General features: G+C 44.9%; 1 protein-coding gene across 3 annotated transcripts in view; it reads right to left on the minus strand.

Moving 5' to 3' along the window:
• The window catches only part of LOC100496658 (1-phosphatidylinositol 4,5-bisphosphate phosphodiesterase gamma-1), a 56982-nt gene that overhangs the window by 15031 nt on the left and 22450 nt on the right, over nt 1-19501 (minus strand). For 2 of the 3 annotated variants that reach the window (XM_018095188.2, XM_031904039.1), the window contains exons 2-18: nt 19121-19270; nt 18364-18457; nt 18102-18149; nt 13310-13394; nt 11652-11732; nt 10454-10488; nt 8174-8246; nt 6707-6808; nt 6267-6385; nt 5082-5167; nt 3409-3529; nt 3054-3222; nt 2733-2852; nt 1877-1984; nt 1024-1211; nt 612-812; nt 263-382 (exon numbers count right to left, since the gene is read on the minus strand). In XM_018095188.2, the coding sequence (XP_017950677.1) occupies nt 263-382; nt 612-812; nt 1024-1211; nt 1877-1984; nt 2733-2852; nt 3054-3222; nt 3409-3529; nt 5082-5167; nt 6267-6385; nt 6707-6808; nt 8174-8246; nt 10454-10488; nt 11652-11732; nt 13310-13394; nt 18102-18149; nt 18364-18457; nt 19121-19270 (1900 nt within the window). Of the gene's footprint in view, nt 1-262; nt 383-611; nt 813-1023; nt 1212-1876; nt 1985-2732; nt 2853-3053; nt 3223-3408; nt 3530-5081; nt 5168-6266; nt 6386-6706; nt 6809-8173; nt 8247-10453; nt 10489-11651; nt 11733-13309; nt 13395-16626; nt 16716-18101; nt 18150-18363; nt 18458-19120; nt 19271-19501 lie in introns of those variants that run through there. The other variant, XM_031904038.1, reaches the window with a different exon arrangement.

Here is a 19501-nt window from a genome sequence, read left to right on the forward strand (position 1 = left end):
CATAGTTTGCTAAGCGTTTTTTGCGGAAGTTACGTAATTCCAGACCTTCTGCAAAGGGACTGGGCCACCTTACAGAAGAAGATTTTATGGGGCCCGGCACAGCTGTTCTCCCTTTCCCTCATGATGGCGGCCCTTTGTACCATCCATTACCCACCGTTCTCTGGTCGGGCCATAGGAGGACTGAAATGAAAGGGCCCCTGGGACCCAGAAGGGAAGGAATGAAATGAACCCCAAGACAAGAAGAACTGTGCAGGGTCCACACCTGAAGGAAATAGCGAATGAGCTGGTCTCGCTCCGCTTGCGCAACAGGAAGGCACCGTCTCGGGGAACTCTCATCAGCATATGCTCCGCCTGCAGGCGGGTGAGATTGGCATGGTACCACCTGGGCGACAAAAGACAGCAGGATACTGGTGTTACACAGGCGGCACATCTTGGAGAATTAGTGTAGAAGCATTTTGTTATAAAAGGAAAGTAGATGCAGTGAGCTGACTCCCAGCTGATGTGGTAGAGGCTTAAAGAAGATGCTAATGGTTTCCCCATAACCCAGGACATGAAGGAAGACCCCACCACTAATAGAGAGACAAAATGGCGGCAAAGCTACTTGTGCCTACTCTTTGCTCTCGTGTGCGTTGGGCTGCGGAACGGGGTCGGTGAGCCTCATCTCAAACTCATTGCAGCGCAGCGGCACCTCCCGGTAGTGGCTGATCAGGCCATACAGGCTGTCAAACACCAGGTTGTCTGTCAGGTAGAATTTGGTGGAGCCGGCCTCCTGCCGAGAGTGGATGCGGCAGTGCTGGACCCTGCTGGAGCGCCTGGGAGGAAAAGGGGACAGTATATCCCATTAGCACAGGAATGGCATAACTGGCAGTTGTGACACAGGCCCCACCCACTATTACATGTCGTTGTAGTTCAACAATATCATCTGTTGGGTATTACTGATTTATGGGTCTGATTTAGGGGCCTATTCTCCCACAAATCTCATGCCTCCCCCCATTGGCTGGTCAACCAAAGCCCCCAGCTCACCAGAATGACAAGGTGTAGTCGCCAACGAAGGTCTCGCTCTCACGCACTAGGAATGTGCCGTCCTTTCCCCCCGTCTCCGTGCAGTACTCGTGCAGCAGCTTCTCGGCAATCTGGCGCCCGTCGCGCCCGCCCCCCAGCTTCCCGTGGAACCACTTCTCACTGAAGTGCAGCTCATTGTTATTAAACTCCTGCGCAACAGAACCACAGAACTGACATGTAACCTGGGCCTAAGGGAAACTATACCCCCCAACAATGTAGGTCTCTATACAAATATACAGCATAAACAGCTCATATGTAAAACCCTGCTTCATCTAAATAAACCATTTTCATATAAATATACTTATTTAGCAGTATGTGCCATTGGGTAATCCTAAATAGGAAACTGCCATTTTAGGTGCTAAGGGCCGCCCCCTGGGATCATAGGAGTCACAGTGCACACAAACAAGACAAGGCACACATACATGCTAGGCCCCATCAGCCAATGAATGGGCAGAGTTCTGCCTTTTGCTCCCCCACTACTTCCTGTTACAGTTAGAGCTGCATCACTTCCTGTCAGCTGATCTCTGAGGGGGCACACAGCCCATCACTAAATGGCGGCTCAAGGGAAAGGATGTAAAAGGGCAATATTTACTGATATATATATATTCCAGTTTGGGGAGATTCTTTAATAGGCCACTTAACACAATATAAACTGTCTGTTGGTTACGTATTTATTCTGGGGGTGTAGTCTCCCTTTAAGTACTGGGCTCCCCTAGGCCACAGGGCTTCTTATCCTTCTTCAGGTAGAGCTTCAGCCACAGTGGTTCCACACCTGGTGCTGTTCCACACATGACCCACTGTACTGTAACCTCACCTCTTTGGGTTCCATCTCTTCGTCCTCATCGTTGGACTGGTACCGAGACGTCTCCTCGGAGTAGTAGATCTTGTTACTTGTTAAGACGAAATAGTGAGGGCTCCAGGTCTGTAGAGTGAAGCCAAAACAGTACACAGAGATGGTATCAGAAGAATCAGTTCCCAGAACCCTCAGCTCATTTGCCCCATCTTGCCCTGGTTCTTATATTAAGGTTTTTATTCCTCTGCTGGTTCCTTCTACACTCTCTAAGGTAGAGGTTGCCAAACTGTGGAGCTCAAGGTGGCTCAGTCAGAAGCCCAGTTAGGGTCAGACGTGGTGAAAGTTCCACCAAGCCCAAGAACTTAGCCCTCTGCCTGGCTTGGTTCTATTGGGTGTAGCCACTGCCAATCAGATAGGGAAAATATTGAAAAAATTGCCTAAATAAATAATGTCTATCTATGTCCCAATCTGCCCAAACACACCCCTGGCCAATCCAAGCCATGCACATTCTCAGCTATGCCCCGCCCACCATCTAGAACCGTCATATGTTTCTGGGATGTCTATTGTGTTTGGGACTCCTACCAGTCGCTACCTTGGTGAAAGCCCTGCTTGGTGAGAATGTCTGTCCCAGATACTCCCCAAAGCTCAGCCTGAAGGTCAGTAAGGATAATATTTGGGGCGAACCCTTATTTTCTACCCTAGATGCTCTTGGAAGTACAGTATTATGGGTAAAATACAGAAATGTATCATAAATCTTATTAGAGAGGAAAGCAGATACAGAAATCAGCAAAGGAATGGCACCACACAAGAGCTAATGCAGTTCCAGACACAATACTTGGCAGCAGAGCTCGCCATCCTTAAGAAGCAAAAAGCTTACATGGTCTATGGGATCTTCTAGGTAGAGGATCCCGTTCTTGATAGAGTTACTGATGTCATTCTCCGAGTAGCTCGCGGTTGAGACCTCCTCATAAAGGTTCCCCTCTACCAGCTTCTTGTGCTGAGGGTGGGAAATAAATAGAGATTAATGATGGGGTGGGAGAAGCAAACAGAACAGGGGGTGGGGATTAATCCTATTTTCCCACCCACAGGAGAACAATGGCTGATCTGTGTCTTCCAAGCTACTGCTGAACTATAGCTATTACAGCAGTTATCACTTGCTTTACAGCAGGGAGCCTAGATACAAGTCAGGGATCAGTACCTTAATGAGAATCTTCTTTTTGAGCTGGGCCGGAGAGGGGAGCTCGTCCGCATTGATGTCCACTGGTTTGGTCAGTAACATGTCCCCAAATACCTTTCTGAAATAATGGGCCATGTTCCTCTGCTGGACAACACTGCAGTGATCCTCAATGGACAAGATAACCGGATATCTAGAAGGAATGGAGAGACCCAGAAAGAGGTGAGTAAAGGACAGGACATAGGGGGCGCCCTAACTGCCCCAGATCAGACCATTCATGTTCCATCTCATTGGGGAGCCCTCTGTTCAGGCTTTTGTTATTGGCTCAGCACTTGGGGGGCCCTGACTCTACTCCCCCAACAGCCAAGGTTTCCCTTACTCTGATGTGACAAAGGCATTATCCTTGATAGTGTGCAGTACATCCAAAAACTTGATTTTAGAGGTCAAGGTGTGTCCATGATAGATAATAGGCAGGTCATCTGGTCCATCCCAGCAGTCCACTGTAAAACATGGAGAAAAGATAAAGTAATACTAATGCTAATACACATATTTATTTTTATCATTAATCTTAGGCGGGAACTTGCATTTATTCTAATATCCTTATCATTTACAGTAGGGGGTACATTATCCCTTATAATACATGAGTGATACTCAGAGTTCCCTGTATAACTCAGCCTGCAGCCTTGTGCCTTTATATGGGGGGCACAGAACCCCTCAGTGACTGCTAATATCCTTATCATTTACAGTAGGGGTACATTATCCCTTATAATACATGTGTGATACTCAGAGTTCCCTGTATAACTCAGCCTGCAGCCTTGTGCCTTTATATGGGGGGCACAGAACCCCTCAGTGACTGCTAATATCCTTATCATTTACAGTAGGGGTACAGTATCCCTTATAATACATGAGTGATACTCAGAGTTCCCTGTATAACTCAGCCTGCAGCCTTGTGCCTTTATATGGGCACAGAACCCCTCAGTGACTGCTAATATCCTTATCATTTACAGTAGGGGGTACATTACCCCTTATAATACATGAGTGATACTCAGAGTTCCCTGTATAACTCAGCCTGCAGCCTTGTGCCTTTATATGGGCACAGAACCCCTCAGTGACTGCTAATATCCTTATCATTTACAGTAGGGGGTACATTATCCCTTATAATACATGAGTGATACTCAGAGTTCCCTGTATAACTCAGCCTGCAGCCTTGTGCCTTTATATGGGCACAGAACCCCTCAGTGACTGCTAATATCCTTATCATCTACAGTAGGGGGTACATTATCCCTTATAATACATGAGTGATACTCAGAGTTCCCTGTATAACTCAGCCTGCAGCCTTGTGCCTTTATATGGGGGGCACAGAACCCCTCAGTGACTGCTAATATCCTTATCATTTACAGTAGGGGGTACATTATCCCTTATAATACATGAGTGATACTCAGAGTTCCCTGTATAACTCAGCCTGCAGCCTTGTGCCTTTATATGGGGGGCACAGAACCCCTCAGTGACTGCTAATATCCTTATCATTTACAGTAGGGGGTACATTATCCCTTATAATACATGAGTGATACTCAGAGTTCCCTGTATAACTCAGCCTGCAGCCTTGTGCCTTTATATGGGCACAGAACCCCTCAGTGACTGCTAATATCCTTATCATTTACAGTAGGGGGTACATTATCCCTTATAATACATGAGTGATACTCAGAGTTCCCTGTATAACTCAGCCTGCAGCCTTGTGCCTTTATATGGGCACAGAACCCCTCAGTGACTGCTAATATCCTTATCATTTACAGTAGGGGGTACATTATCCCTTATAATACATGAGTGATACTCAGAGTTCCCTGTATAACTCAGCCTGCAGCCTTGTGCCTTTATATGGGGGGCACAGAACCCCTCAGTGACTGCTAATATCCTTATCATTTACAGTAGGGGGTACATTATCCCTTATAATACATGAGTGATACTCAGAGTTCCCTGTATAACTCAGCCTGCAGCCTTGTGCCTTTATATGGGCACAGAACCCCTCAGTGACTGCTAATATCCTTGACTCACACTCAATGCAGCGGCAGCCCATCCGGAGGCAGCGAGCGTAAGCTTCTAAGGATGACTCGCTGGAGAACTGATCCCCAGTCAAATATCTAAGGAGAAGAGGTGAAATATTCATATCCTGATATTATGCCGTCTGGTACCTTACACCTCTCCCCCCAGTTTCTACCATTATGGAAGAAATAAACAGTCGTATAAATATGATGCTTTAGCAATAATGGCTAATTAGTGTAATACTAATGAGCAGGGAATGAGCTTGCCCATTGTGGCGTCACCATATGCAGAGATCATCAGCGGGGAGTGAGAATTACATACAGAACAGAGTGGCTTCAAGCACTTACTGGGGGCCATTTATCAACACCGGGCAAACTTGCCCATGGGCAGTAACCTATGGCAACCAATCAAATTGTTGCATTTATAGTTCTACCTGCAGCTGGCTGAAAAAAGCCAATCACGGATTGGTTGCTATGGGTTGCTGCCCATGGGAAAGTGTGCCCATATACTATTTACTATAAAGAGGATGTTTTTGATAAAGCACTGGATTGTAGAAAATATTTAATTTTGGGGGAGAAAGTTAAATCTCAAAAGGATTTTTTTTATTTTGGTTATTTAGCATTAAAGGGGGGTGTTGAGTTAACTATTACTATCATGTAAAGAGTAATATATACAGACATTTTGCAATTGGTCTTTATTTTTTATTATTTGTAGTATTATTTGTTCAGCAGCTCTCCAGTTTGGAGTTATAACAGCTATCAGGTTGCTAGGGTCCAAATTACCTAAGCAACTGGGGAGTGGTTTGAACATGACACTGGTATATAAATATGAGAGGACCTGAATAGAAATGTAAATGGTAAAAAATACCAATAACACACTGTAGCCTCACAGAGCAATCACTTTTTGGCTGCCGGGGTCAGTGACCCCCACTTGAAAGTGTTTGAAAAATTAACTAAAAAACAATAAGAAATAAATAATGAAGACCAATTGATAAGTTGCTTAGAACTGGTCATTCTATAACATACTAAAAGTAAAGGTGAACCACCCCTTTAATGTAACTGCGCTAGAGCAACCAATCAGATATTTGCTTTCATGAATGTAATTGCAGGGACTGACCAACAGATGGCGGCCTGACACTAACTCCCAAACACTGTGAAGTACTGGGTAAGGTTGGGAAAGGAGGGGTTTAGAACATACGTGTTGTGTGAGGATGAGATCCAGTACTGGGACAGCGGGTAGGTCATCTCCTCCGGCACCACTTGCTCAAACCTAGAGTCCATGATCATGTTCTCCTTGGAGAAGAGGTAGGTCAGGAACTGAAACCACACAAAACCCAATAAATAGCAGATGGAGCAAGTGCTGATTGGCCAGAATCATATGGGGGGGTAATGTAACAAAAGGCACAAACTTTGCAACCAATAAGCAAGAAGCATTTCATAGCATTGGTAGCTATGGGTTACTAGACCCCGTGGCAAACTTTGCAACCAATGAGCTAGAAGCATTTTGTAGCATTGGTAGCTATGGGTTACTAGACCCCGTGGCAACTTTGTGACTTTTATTATATGGTCCCACATAGCCAGCTGCAATTGTCATGTGACTCCACTAACACTATCATCTAATCCTATTGGCTCCCTTACCTCATCCAACTGCAGAATGGGTTCACAGACGTCCCCATCGCTGTCCTTCAGGTAATTGCATAGGTAACCCCGAACCTTATTAATGTCACCGGCCCAGGCTTCCTTGGGACACGGAGAAAAGAGAGGGAGACAGTGGGCAACATCTAGGTTGCTAGGGTCCAAATCACCTTAGCAACCAGGGACTTGAGTTGCAATGCGAGACTGATAGATGAATAGGGGAGGGACTGAATAGTAAGATAGGTAATAAAAAGTAACAATAACAATAAAACTGGAGCCTCACAGAGCAACAGTTTTTTGGCTGCCGGGGTCAGTGACCCCCATTTGAATGCTGAAAATATCCTGAAGAAGGCAAGTATTAAAAAAAACTATACAAAATAAATAATGAAGACCAATTGAAAAGTTGCTTAGAATAGGCCAGTTTACAACATACTGAAAGTTAACTTAAAGGCGACCCCCCCCCCTTAAAAGGGAACTCTATGCTGCAGGGCTCCACTCTCTTATTATCATTTGGCCCATAGTAGATACCTGTATATAACACATAAATACAGAGTTGGCAGCACTATCAGTGTTTACACTTTTCTTAACTTTTTCTTGTTCTTTATCTTTCCAGTGTGACATTTTGGCACTGCCACCTACTTGCTAAGGTCCCTGACCTGGAGGACCAACCTACCTACTACCAACCTTCTAAATAAACTGGAGAAAGGTTCTTCCTACCTTCTGATCAAACTGAACTAACCAATCAAACTTAATGTCAGTAACACTGCATTTCTGCCATGTAGTACAAAAGCAAGGTTCTACCTACCAACTGACCTAGCAGGATAAAGGTCCTACCTTCATATTGATCTTACTAGTGAAAGTTGCTACCTACCTTCTGATTAAACGGGTGCAAGGTCCTACTACTTTCTGATCAAACTGGAGAATCAACCTACCTACATTCTGATCAAATAAAGAAAGTTCCTAAACTGAACTGAAATAAGGTCCTACCTACCTTCTAACTGGACACATTGTTCTACCTTCTTCTGATGAAGATGGAAAAGTACCTACCTACCTTCGGACAGCACTCCTTCTTATCCAGTAGGAGAAAGGCCATACCAACCCTCTGATCTAACTAGAGAAAATTGTTACCTACCTTCATATTAAACAAGGGAAAGCTCCTATCTACCTCCTGATCAAACTGGAGAAATAACCTATCTACCTTATGATCAAGCTGGATCATAACTACTTTCTGATGAAACCTGTGAAAAGTCCTACCTACCTACCTACCTACCTACCTTATGATCACACTTAAGAAAGGACCTACCTTCCTTCTGATCAAACTGGGGAGAAGTCCTATCTACTTTCTGATCAAACTGTGATAGTTCTTACCTACTCTCGGTTTACAGTGGAGAAAGGTCCTAGCTACCTTGAATGAAACTGAAGGATGACTTACCTACCTTCTAATACTGTCTGATGTTAGGCCCTACTTACCTTCTGATCAAACTGAAGAAACCTCTGGAAGTCATACAAAGAGATCTGGCATAGAGAAGGCCGATCAACGTTCCTGCAAAGCAACAAAAATGAATCAAATGTCAAAGGAAGAATAATCGTTTACATATTTATGAAAAAAGGGTAATTTTATATAAAACACATTCATTTGCTTTTCTATTGAAAAGTTATAGCTACTGTAGGGGTGATTGTATACTACAGCACCAGGGAGCTGGCTGCAGAGAAGGACTGTTCCATTCTCAGGAAATAAGGGAAGGATTTACTAAGCAATGAAAAACAGATCTCAGTTTGGGAAGTACCATGGCCTTTAGTCACTTGGACAAAGGCTTCTGCAAACTTCCCACATCTTTATATTCCAAATGACTCAAGGAAACAATGTGCTGTAGACCGAAAGGGGAGGGCAGGAGACAAGGGACATACAAAACCCACAATATAGATTTAGAATGTAGGATTTGTCTAAATCCTTCAAAAAGTGCTGGGATTTTTCCCATTCGGTGCATCCCTAGCAACTGCCAGAGAATAAAATGTTTAAATTAGTTCATGGGATCTTAGTTTCTTCCCTTTCGACCTTTTCCACTAACGGGAGGTGAAAAGGGGACCTTGTATCTGGGTCAATGTATAATATCAATGATAAACATGATGGGTCCATCTGAAGTGCACCCATAATGCACTGGACTTCCACTTCCATTACTGACTGATGCCATTGTTGGTTAGTGAGAGAATAAAATCCATGTGACTATGAAGTTCACTGCATAGTGGCAACAGGTAAGGATTGGAGAATTATGTCTTAAAAGATCAAAGAGAACCAGAAGTCCAAGAAGTGTCCTACCAGATCAAGAAGAAAAAGGTTTATCCTAGCACACCAAGGAAACATTAACTATCTGAGCTGAAGGAGGAGGACTGGATCAAGAAAAGTCAGAACTGACAAAGCAGGTCAGAGACTCACAACTGTTCCAGGAGAATGTGGAGAACCAGACATGGCCCAGCAACTGTTGGAGACCCATAACTGGGCTAAATGTCCAAGGAAACCTGGTACCATCCATAAGATCAAAGAGAAATACAAGAATCCCAGAAGCTCTGAAACTCTGTCAGTAGAGATGTCTAATTCAAACAGCAAGTACCACAACGACAGAATCTTAGATCAGATAGTCTCAGAGGTGTCACAGTAGATAAATGAATCCAAAACTAATTCAACGGCCTTAACCGAGCCCAAAGCCAGAAGAGGAACCAGTACCATCCAGCAGATCAAGAAGAAACACAATAGTCCCAGATCAAGAAAACACAGATTGGCAAGATCAGCAACAACCACAGACCAGCAAGAACCCCAACTGTCTCAGATCAAGGAGAGCCAGAACATCAATGCAGCTTACTAATACAGACTAAAGGTGAAATCGGACAGATCTCGATCGGGCAGGTTTGAAAATCAGTCGGATCGGGGACCGCATCAATGCGGGAGCCTATACCCGACTGAATTTAGCCCGATATCGCCCACCCATAAGTGGGGATATCGGGGGGAAGATCCGCACGCTTGACGCTTAGCGTGTATGGTCACCTCAAGGAACTTAAGTATCAGCCCCCCAAAAAACTCCTTACTTGCACCCCTTCTTGTCTGAGTTCCCTCTAGTTGCTTACAACAGAATCCCATGTCCCAGTTTAGAGGCCAACCAAGTTCCTATCAGGCCACATCATGATAAATATATCAACAGTTATTATTTCTTAAAAAAATTCTTCACCTTCAAGTAAACTTTTAGTATGTTAAAGAATTGACTATAACTAACAACTTTTCAATTGGTCTTCATTTTTCATAGTTTTTTATTTGCCTCCCTCTTCTGTCTCTTTCCAGATTTCAAATGGAGGTCACTGATCCCGTCTCTGTGAGATTACAATCTTATTGTTATTGTTACTTTTTATTACTTATGTTTCTATTCAGCCCCTATTTTATTCATTTTCCAGTCTCTCATTCAACTCATTGCCTGGTTGCTAGGGAAAAATGGATCCTAACAACCAGACAGCTGCCAAAATTCCAAACTAAAAGCAAAATAATTCAAAGGCCACAACAAATTCAAAACTGAAGACCAATTACAAGTTGTCTCATAATATCACTGTTTACATCATATGAAAAGTTAATAACCCCTTTAAACAAAATACTCTAGCAAGGAAAATAACCTTATGGCCATTGAACTGCTGGTTAGGTAAGGTTACTGGGAGTTGAATGACAGCCGGAAGGCTCAAATACCATGTGACTCATCCATTTAAACTCACCTTAAAGGGAAAGACAACTCGAGCTGCTCAATGATCTGAAATGAAAAGACAGAGTGGTCAGGACTGCAGGACTGCTGTAATCAGATACAATCCCAAGTATGTGCCAATATTCTATAGTACCAGCAGTCTCCAGAGTCTGCAAAGCACCCAGTTTACTTTATTGGTCCTGTTTGGATTGCTGGGGACACCTGGGGGCATAACATTGCCCATAGCAACCAATCAGGCCTTGGTTTTACTTTTGTTTTCTAACTTGTAGGTGACCATTGAAATCAAATTGGTTACACTGGTTGGCTTACACACTATAATAACTATGCCCCCACGTGTGCTTGTGTTGGACCTCAAGTAGGGTTGCCACTTCATCCCTTTAATACGGGCAGCATATTGAACCCACATCCTGCACGGCTAATTAGCAATTAATGTAGATGCATGCTGCATATTGAACTGATTAAAGGCTTGTACTAACCAGTGTTAATTCCTGCACTCCCCTGCATTCCACCACAGAAAGAAACAAGTTCCATTTTTCCGTATGTGGCTGTACTCACACAGGTGCATGTAAGCGCCAAATGCAAAATGGTGCATTCCACCTGTGTTTGGCACTTACATGCGTCTGTGTGACTACAGTCACATTAGGAAAAATAGATGCATTTTATTATCTGCGCTCCCCTGCGGTGCTGTTCTCCTGCGTTCAACCACAGGGGAGTGCAGATAAAAACACTCATCACTATGAGCCCTTATGTGCAGGCATGCTGCATGCATCTAAAGACACTGTTAATTAGCCACAGCGCCGGATTTGTTATTGGAGTGCCCCAAGGCCACCCCCATTCCCACCCCCACCCCCCGCGGAAGCATGCATTCGTGCATTAAAGTAAACTTACATACAGAGCAGTGGGTAGAGGTCCCCATTGCACTGTATGTGAGCAAAATTTGAGTGCGGCTTGGGCGGCGGTGACGCCCCTAAATTTGTGCCACCCTAGGTCCGGCCCTTTGTGGCCTCGACACAAATCTGGGCCTGATTAGCCATACAGGATGTGGATTCAATATGTGGGTGATAATAACAGGCTGGGTTGGCAACCCTAACCACAAGTATATTATACACGAATGCAGTGCTTTACATTTTTCTTTCATCTCAGAATGGGTTTGAACAGCCATTATATTTTTCACAACCACGGGGCAGTGGGGGGGGGGGGATGGCACTTACTGATTTCTGAGCATCAAACATCAAGTTATTGTAAAACAGAACAAAGTGTGGGAAGGTCAGCTCCGATCGGGCCTCGATTTCCTGCAAGCAGAACAAGACAAAGGTGACCAGTAAAGCCTCTATTTTTGTTCATCTTTCCTGTATCTTCATTACACAATTACTACAATCGTTTGTAACAAGATACTAGTAATGACTGAATGTACATTGTCCCAGAGAGGGAGCATGTTATATGTGATATATGTGACATCCAGAGCGGATGGAACCCATATACTGGGAGCCACCTCAATACAATCATTTATAGAGAAGACAGGTGGTGTTTGTAAGAGTCTCAGCCTGGAGCTTAAGCTTACAATATCCATTTGTACTAAAGTTAAAACTGTCATGGGAAAGGGTGTGACATGAGGCCCGGAAGTGTTTGGAAACTCCTCATGAGAATTATTTCCTAACTGCAACCTTTCAGTGCGGGCAAGGAGTCACTGCCGCCACTGCCATCAGGCTAAGCACTCTGTCAGCCAACTGCCAATTGATTGATACAATTCCCAGAAGAAGGGGCAATAGACTTTTACAATTAAAACGGAGAGAGATGTTTTGGCCCAACAAGTTGGATACACTTTGACCCTGAGGCTTAAACAGAGAGTATACACCTGCTGTGTTTATTTTTCAGTAAGTAGTATTGATAATTGTGGCTATACATATTTTTGTGTATGGATACTTCAATAAACATTGATGGTTCAAGGACTTTAAAGGAACAGTTCAGTGTAAAAATGAAACTGGGTAAAACAGGCTGGAGTGAGCATATGTGTAACATAATAGCCAGAACACTACTTCCTGCTTTACAACTCTCTAAGTTGTTAGCAGTCAGTAACCAATCAGTGATTTGAGGGGGGCCCATATGGGACATAACTGTTCAGTTAGTTTGCTTTTAAATCTGACCTGCTCACTAACTAACTGAACAGTTATGTCCCATATGGGCCGCCCTCAAGTCACTGATTGGTTAGAGAGCTGAAAAGCAAGTAGTGTTCTGGCCATTATGTTAGCTCTGCCTACTCCAGCCTTTATAGATCACATTTTTGCCCAACTAAATATATTACAAATATTTTTTATTTTGTGCAGTCTGTCTATTTTACCCAGTTTCATTTTTACACTGAACTGGTTCTTTAAAACCTGAACACTAGAGCTTGAGAAAGGGTCCAGAGGGGCCCCAAACCTTGGTTTGTTCTATATTTATTTGGGCTAAATAAACACTTTTTTATGGATTTATCTTTTCAGTATGGTGCTGAATTATTTTTACAATTGTTTATTCATCCCTATACAAGGTAGGGCTCTTCCAGTAATTGCACCTGACACCCTATTTGGCTGTATAATCAGAGGGTTGAGCTCCCCAATAATAGTAATACTGCAGGGGGGCAGGTACTCCATATAAAGAAAGTGAACCATGGGGTTACCACAAAGGAAAGAGCAATGTACAACACCGGAAAGGCAACATAATATTTTTGTTCTCCATGTAAATTTACATTTAATAAAGAAACCCGTTGGCTGCCAGGGCATGCTGGGAGTAGTAGTTCAGCAATAGCGATGGGGGCTCAGGAAGTATGTGGCTGCTATATGAATCTGGGGATATTATGTCCTAGAGGCCAGTAGGTAAACAAGCCACTTACCAGCATTTTGTCCCGTAGAAATCTCATGTTAGGCACGCGGTAATTAACCTGAGGGAGCAGAGCTTTCAGATCCTTCACCGTCACGCTGAATCCAAACAGAGAGAAAGAAATTATTGTGTTTGTTCATTACACACCGGCCGTGGGCGTAATGGTGCAACTGATTGTGCCCTGTCCCTGAGCGCAAGAGTTATAGTGTTAAACGAATTTTGACCAGAAAACATTTATTATATATTTGTATTTATTTATATAGGTGGGAGCTGCCATACTGCATGAATGAGCACCTTATGAGAATGTTGCATATAGTGCACACATAGTATATGTATCACTTATTTTACAGTATCTGGTGTATAATGTATAATGTTTTGGGAATAAATTTATATTTGATATTAATGTGAGTTTCAGAAGCTTGGCTATTATACTGGAATCATTTGTGACAGTCCCTACACAATACAATTCTCTCGTGCCATAAAGCTTATGAGTGATAAAGCTTCTGAGTGTTATGTTGTTCCACAGCAGCGAATAATCACCATCTCCCTCATATTATTTCCTGTTCTTGATTCCTTCCTCTTCCTGGAAGGCATCCCTATCACTTCCTGTCAGACTTCCTGCTTATATCAGCTCAGCGTGAGCGTGGCCAAAGTGAATGATGTGGAGTCTGCCTGAGTGCCGCAGGCTTTAGTGAGATTGTTCTGACAGAGCTGCACCTCGGCGTGTCGGCCATCTTGACCTTATTATCAGCCCTAACTGCTACTGAACTACAAGTCCTATACTCACTCCTCTTGTGGCTGGATATAGTTACTGGTACCACAGAACCAATATTTCCAGCTCTGGCAGAGTAACATGGCCGCTGGTACCACAGAACCAATATTCCCAGCTCTGGCAGAGTAACATGGCCGCTGGTACCACAGAACCAATATTCCCTGCTCTTACTGAGTAAAATAGCCGCTGGTACCACAGAACTAATATTCCCAGCTCTGGCAGAGTAACATGGCCGCTGGTACCACAGAACTAATATTCCCAGCTCTGGCAGAGTATCATGGCCGCTGGTACCACAGAACCAATATTCCCTGCTCTTACAGAGTAACATGGCCGCTGGTACCACAGAACTAATATTCCCAGATCTTACAGAGTAACATGGCCGCTGGTACAACAGAACCAATATTCCCAGCTCTTACAGAGTAACATGGCTGCTGGTACCACAGAACCAATATTCCCAGCTCTTACAGAGTAACATGGCTGCTGGTACCACAGAACCAATATTCCCAGCTCTTACAGAGTAACATGGCTGCTGGTACCACAGAACCAATATTCCCTGCTCTGGCAAAGTAACATGGCCGCTGGTACCACAGAACCAATATTCCCTGCTCTGGCAGAGTAACATGGCCGCTGGTACCACAGAACCAATATTCCCTGCTCTTACAGAGTAACATGGCCGCTGGTACCACAGAACTAATATTCCCAGCTCTGGCAGAGTAACATGGCCGCTGGTACCACAGAACCAATATTCCCTGCTCTTACAGAGTAACATGGCCGCTGGTACCACAGAACTAATATTCCCAGCTCTGGCAGAGTAACATGGCCGCTGGTACCACAGAACCAATATTCCCTGCTCTTACAGAGTAACATGGCCGCTGGTACCACAGAACTAATATTCCCAGCTCTGGCAGAGTAACATGGCTGCTGGTACCACAGAACCAATATTCCCAGCTCTGGCAGAGTAACATGGCTGCTGGTACCACAGAACCAATATTCCCAGCTCTGGCAGAGTAACATGGCCGCTGGTACCACAGAACCAATATTCCCAGCTCTTACAGAGTAACATGGCCGCTGGTACCACAGAACTAATATTCCCAGCTCTGGCAGAGTAACATGGCCGCTGGTACCACAGAACCAATATTCCCTGCTCTTACAGAGTAACATGGACGCTGGTACCACAGAACCAATATTCCCAGCTCTGGCAGAGTAACATGGCTGCTGGTACCACAGAACCAATATTCCCAGCTCTGGCAGAGTAACATGGCTGCTGGTACCACAGAACCAATATTCCCACCTACAGAGTAACATGGACCTGGTAACCACAGAACCAATATTCCCAGCCTCTGGCAGAGTAACATGGCTGCTGTACCACAGAACCAATTAATTCCCAGGCTCGGGCAGAAGTAACATGGCTGCTGGTACCACAGAACCAATATTCCCTGCCTCTTACAGAGTAGTTAACGATGCCGCTGGTACCACAGAACCAATATTCCCAGCTCTGGCAGAGTAACAAAATGGCTGCTGGTACCACAGAACCAATATTCCCTGCTCTTACAGAGTAACAGATGCTGGTACCACAGAACCAATATTCCCAGCTCTGGCAGAGTAACATTGCTGGTACCACAGAGATACCACAGGAGCTATATTCCCTGCTCTTACAGAGTAACATGGCTGCTGGTACCATATATTCCCAGCTCTGCAGAGATACCACAGTACCAATGTACAAAGCCATGACTGCTGGTACCACAGAACCAATATTCCCTGCTCTTGCTGGTACCACAGCACCAATATTCCCTGCTCTTACAGAGCTACATGGCTGCTGGTACCACAGAACCAATATTCCCTGCTCTTACAGAGTTACACTGCTGGTACCACAGAACCAATATTCCCTGAGCTGGGTACAGACAGTAACAATATTCCCTGCACCTAACGGAGAACATGGCTGCTGGTACCACAGACCTGGCGCTATTACAGAGTAAAATGGCTGCTGGTACCACAGAACCAATATTCCCACATGGCTCTTACAGAGTTACCTGGCTGCTGGTACACAGAACCAATAGTTGGCGGGCTGTTACCAACAGAGCTACATGGCTGCTGGTACCACAGTACCAATATTACCAGCTCTTACAGAGCTACATGGCTGCTGGTACCACAGAACCAATATTCCCTGCTCTTACAGAGTAAAATGGCTGCTGGTACCACAGAACCAATATTCCCAGCTCTTACAGAGCTACATGGCTGCTGGTACCACAGAACCAATATTCCCTGCTCTTACAGAGTAACATGGCTGCTGGTACCACAGAACCAATATTCCCAGCTCTTACAGAGCTACATGGCTGCTGGTACCACAGAACCAATATTCCCAGCTCTTACAGAGCTACATGGCTGCTGGTACCACAGAACCAATATTCCCAGCTCTTACAGAGCTACATGGCTGCTGGTACCACAGAACCAATATTCCCAGCTCTTACAGAGCTACATGACTGCTGGTACCACAGAACCAATATTCCTTGCTTTTAAACAGTTACTGGTACCTCTTGTACCACTTTATGGCTACTTACACTAAGTTGCTGGCAGGGAGCAGGTACTTAGCAGAGGGGGGCCCCACACACAGACACACTGAGGGTGGCTCCATGCCAGCTGATGGGGGCAGGTTATTGGCAGGGGCAGCAGGAAGGAAGTGGCTGTGTAAGGCATGACAGCAGCTCATTGTCTGTCGGCTTCTGGGAGCCCAGATAATGGCAGTGCCTGATTACACGGTCAGACTCATATTTAACTCAGCAGCCCTCTCTCCTGCCGGGAATCCAGTGGGACAGAATAAACTCAGTTTGCAAAAAGGCTGGGTGGGGGGGGGGAGGTGGATAGAGAAGAGCCACGCTGATGGGCCACGTTACCTTTTGGTATATTCCATTGGCTGTGTCATATGGCATCGGCATTTGGGCAAAAATTGCTTTTCAAAATTCCTGGTTAAAATATGTGGGATATGTTTCCCCAAACCCAGCACCACCCACCCCCAATACCCCCCCCCCCACACACACACCCAGATACAAAATTATTTCTACAATTCAAGTGATTTTATTAGAACCAGTTGCATTTGCTGCAGTATGTGTGGCCCCTGCAGAAAACACAGACAAACTGAACAAGGAACTGATTAACAGTTGGACAATTTTGGGGGCACTTCCATGAAAAATAAGTTGCATTTTCCCACATTGCGGTTCCTGGCTGATTACATACATTTGGTGTGGTACTTAGTCCATATAATCCTATTGTGCATTAGTCCATACAATCATATTGCCCGTTAAGCTGGCCATACACGTGACCATCGGTCGCACGAAACATCGTCAGATCCACCACACACAGTCAGGGCTGAAACAGCAGATAAGGAGGTAGAAACAATAGGATTTCTACCTCCTTCTGCCGATTCAGCCCTGACGGCAGATTTTGGTCAGGCGCCTTCTATGGCGCCCGATCAAAATTTTCTAACCTGGCCGATCGGCGAGTCGTCCGATATCAGCAGCTTCCTGCGATATCGGTCGACTCGTCGACATGCCATACACGCACCGAATATTGTACGAAACGAGGTTTCGTACGATAGTATCGGTGCGTGTATGGCCAGCTTTAGGGTGAAGACACACGGTGATACTAGTAGCAGCTACTTTTCACAGCTACAAAAATAGACAATGCTGATCATTTACATGTGTATTGGCAGAGGCAATTCTCAGTATTATAGCAGGGGATTTTCTGGCATTTACTAGCTGTGACAAATAGCTGCTACTAAGTAGCTCCATGTGTCTTCACCCTTAGTCCATTCTTAATTCTGCCCAATGAGGACGACTGATCTGCTGGATCAGAACCAACCCAGTTCTGTATTACTCAGCCTGCCCACGTAAGAGCATATGACTAACAGCCAATTATTTGTGTGTGGGCACAGAGAGACTTTATAATGCCTCTTATTGGCTACCTTGCTCTCATATTATAAGGTGGGTAAAACAGATCATCTGTAGCCCCCCCAGCCCCCCCAAAAGTACCATCGTACCTGCCTTCTCTCGCTCTGTCCACTGCGTTGAACTGTTTTCCGAGCCACCTGGAAGACAACAGAGACACAGGACTGGAATTTTCGTACGATGGGTCACAGTGACCCCCACTCCTGCCTCTATATTATATAAGGGAGGGCCCGACCTACTGTGCGTAGCACTACCTGTGCCCCCAACTCTCCCACTGGGCTCAATTCAAAGTAGTAGCTCCCAGCACCCTCTGCCTGCGTGGCTAAAGGATGGCCATTGGTACTGGGCATTTACCTCTCGATCTGGAGAGGGCCTGGAGCCTTCAGCGTATCTGCGACGACCCAGTTTAAACCGCTGATCCATAGATTTACCTCTTCCTCACTGAAAGCTGGCAGAGAAAGAGAAGTATTGGCTGAACAGAGAGTCATAGTCTGTACAGAAAGATACTATAAAACTAAGGCAGCATAGGGATTCCCCTGTACTAAGCACAATTCAGCAGGAACAGCCCCCTAAGTTTGCTCATAGCCTGTACAGAGAGATACCATAAAACTATGGCACATAGGGATTCCCCTGTACTGAGCCCAATTCAGCAGGAACAGCCCCCTAAGTTTGCTCATAGCCTGTACAGAGAGATACCATAGAACTATGGCACATAGGGATTCCCCTGTACTAAGCACAATTCAGCAGGAACAGCCCCTAAGTTTGCCCATAGCCTGTACAGAGAGATACCATAAAACTATGGCACATAGGGATTCCCCAGTACTAAGCACAATTCAGCAGGAACAGCCCCGTAAGTTTGCTCATAGCCTGTACAGAGAGATACCATAAAACTAGGGCACATAGGGATTCCCCTGTACTAAGCACAATTCAGCAGGAACAGCCCCCTAAGTTTGCTCATAGCCTGTACAGAGAGATACCATAAAACTAGGGCACATAGGGATTCCCCTGTACTAAGCACAATTCAACAGGAACAGCCCCCTAAGTCACAATTCAGCAGGAACAGTCTCTGCCCATTTACAGAACATGCACTGCCCACTTCAAATTCACTAACCAGCAGCACTGACAGTCTTCAGGCGGAAGTCGGTTCCATACAAGATGATGAAGCAGAGGGTAGCGTCCAGCTTCCGGGTATCTTCAGGGTAGCGTTCAAAATCCCGGGAGTTCTTCCCCGGCCGGATCTCCTTAATCTCTCTGACATCAACTGCAAGAAAGGGAGAACAATATGGGACTGAGTAGAAACAATTAACTAAGCAACCACTGCTATGGATTAAGCGCATCAGATGCAGAGACCATTTGGCAATTTAATGCCCATTATTACCCACTGCTAAATAATTTGTAAAGCTCAAATGTATAATCAGGTACAACACAACACTTGGCACACTGTGTGGCTTGGTACGAGGATATAGCTAATTGCAAGTCCAGTATACTCCTC

Source organism: Xenopus tropicalis, chromosome 6, assembly GCF_000004195.4.
Source record: "Xenopus tropicalis strain Nigerian chromosome 6, UCB_Xtro_10.0, whole genome shotgun sequence".
Taxonomy (NCBI): Eukaryota; Metazoa; Chordata; class Amphibia; order Anura; family Pipidae; genus Xenopus; species Xenopus tropicalis.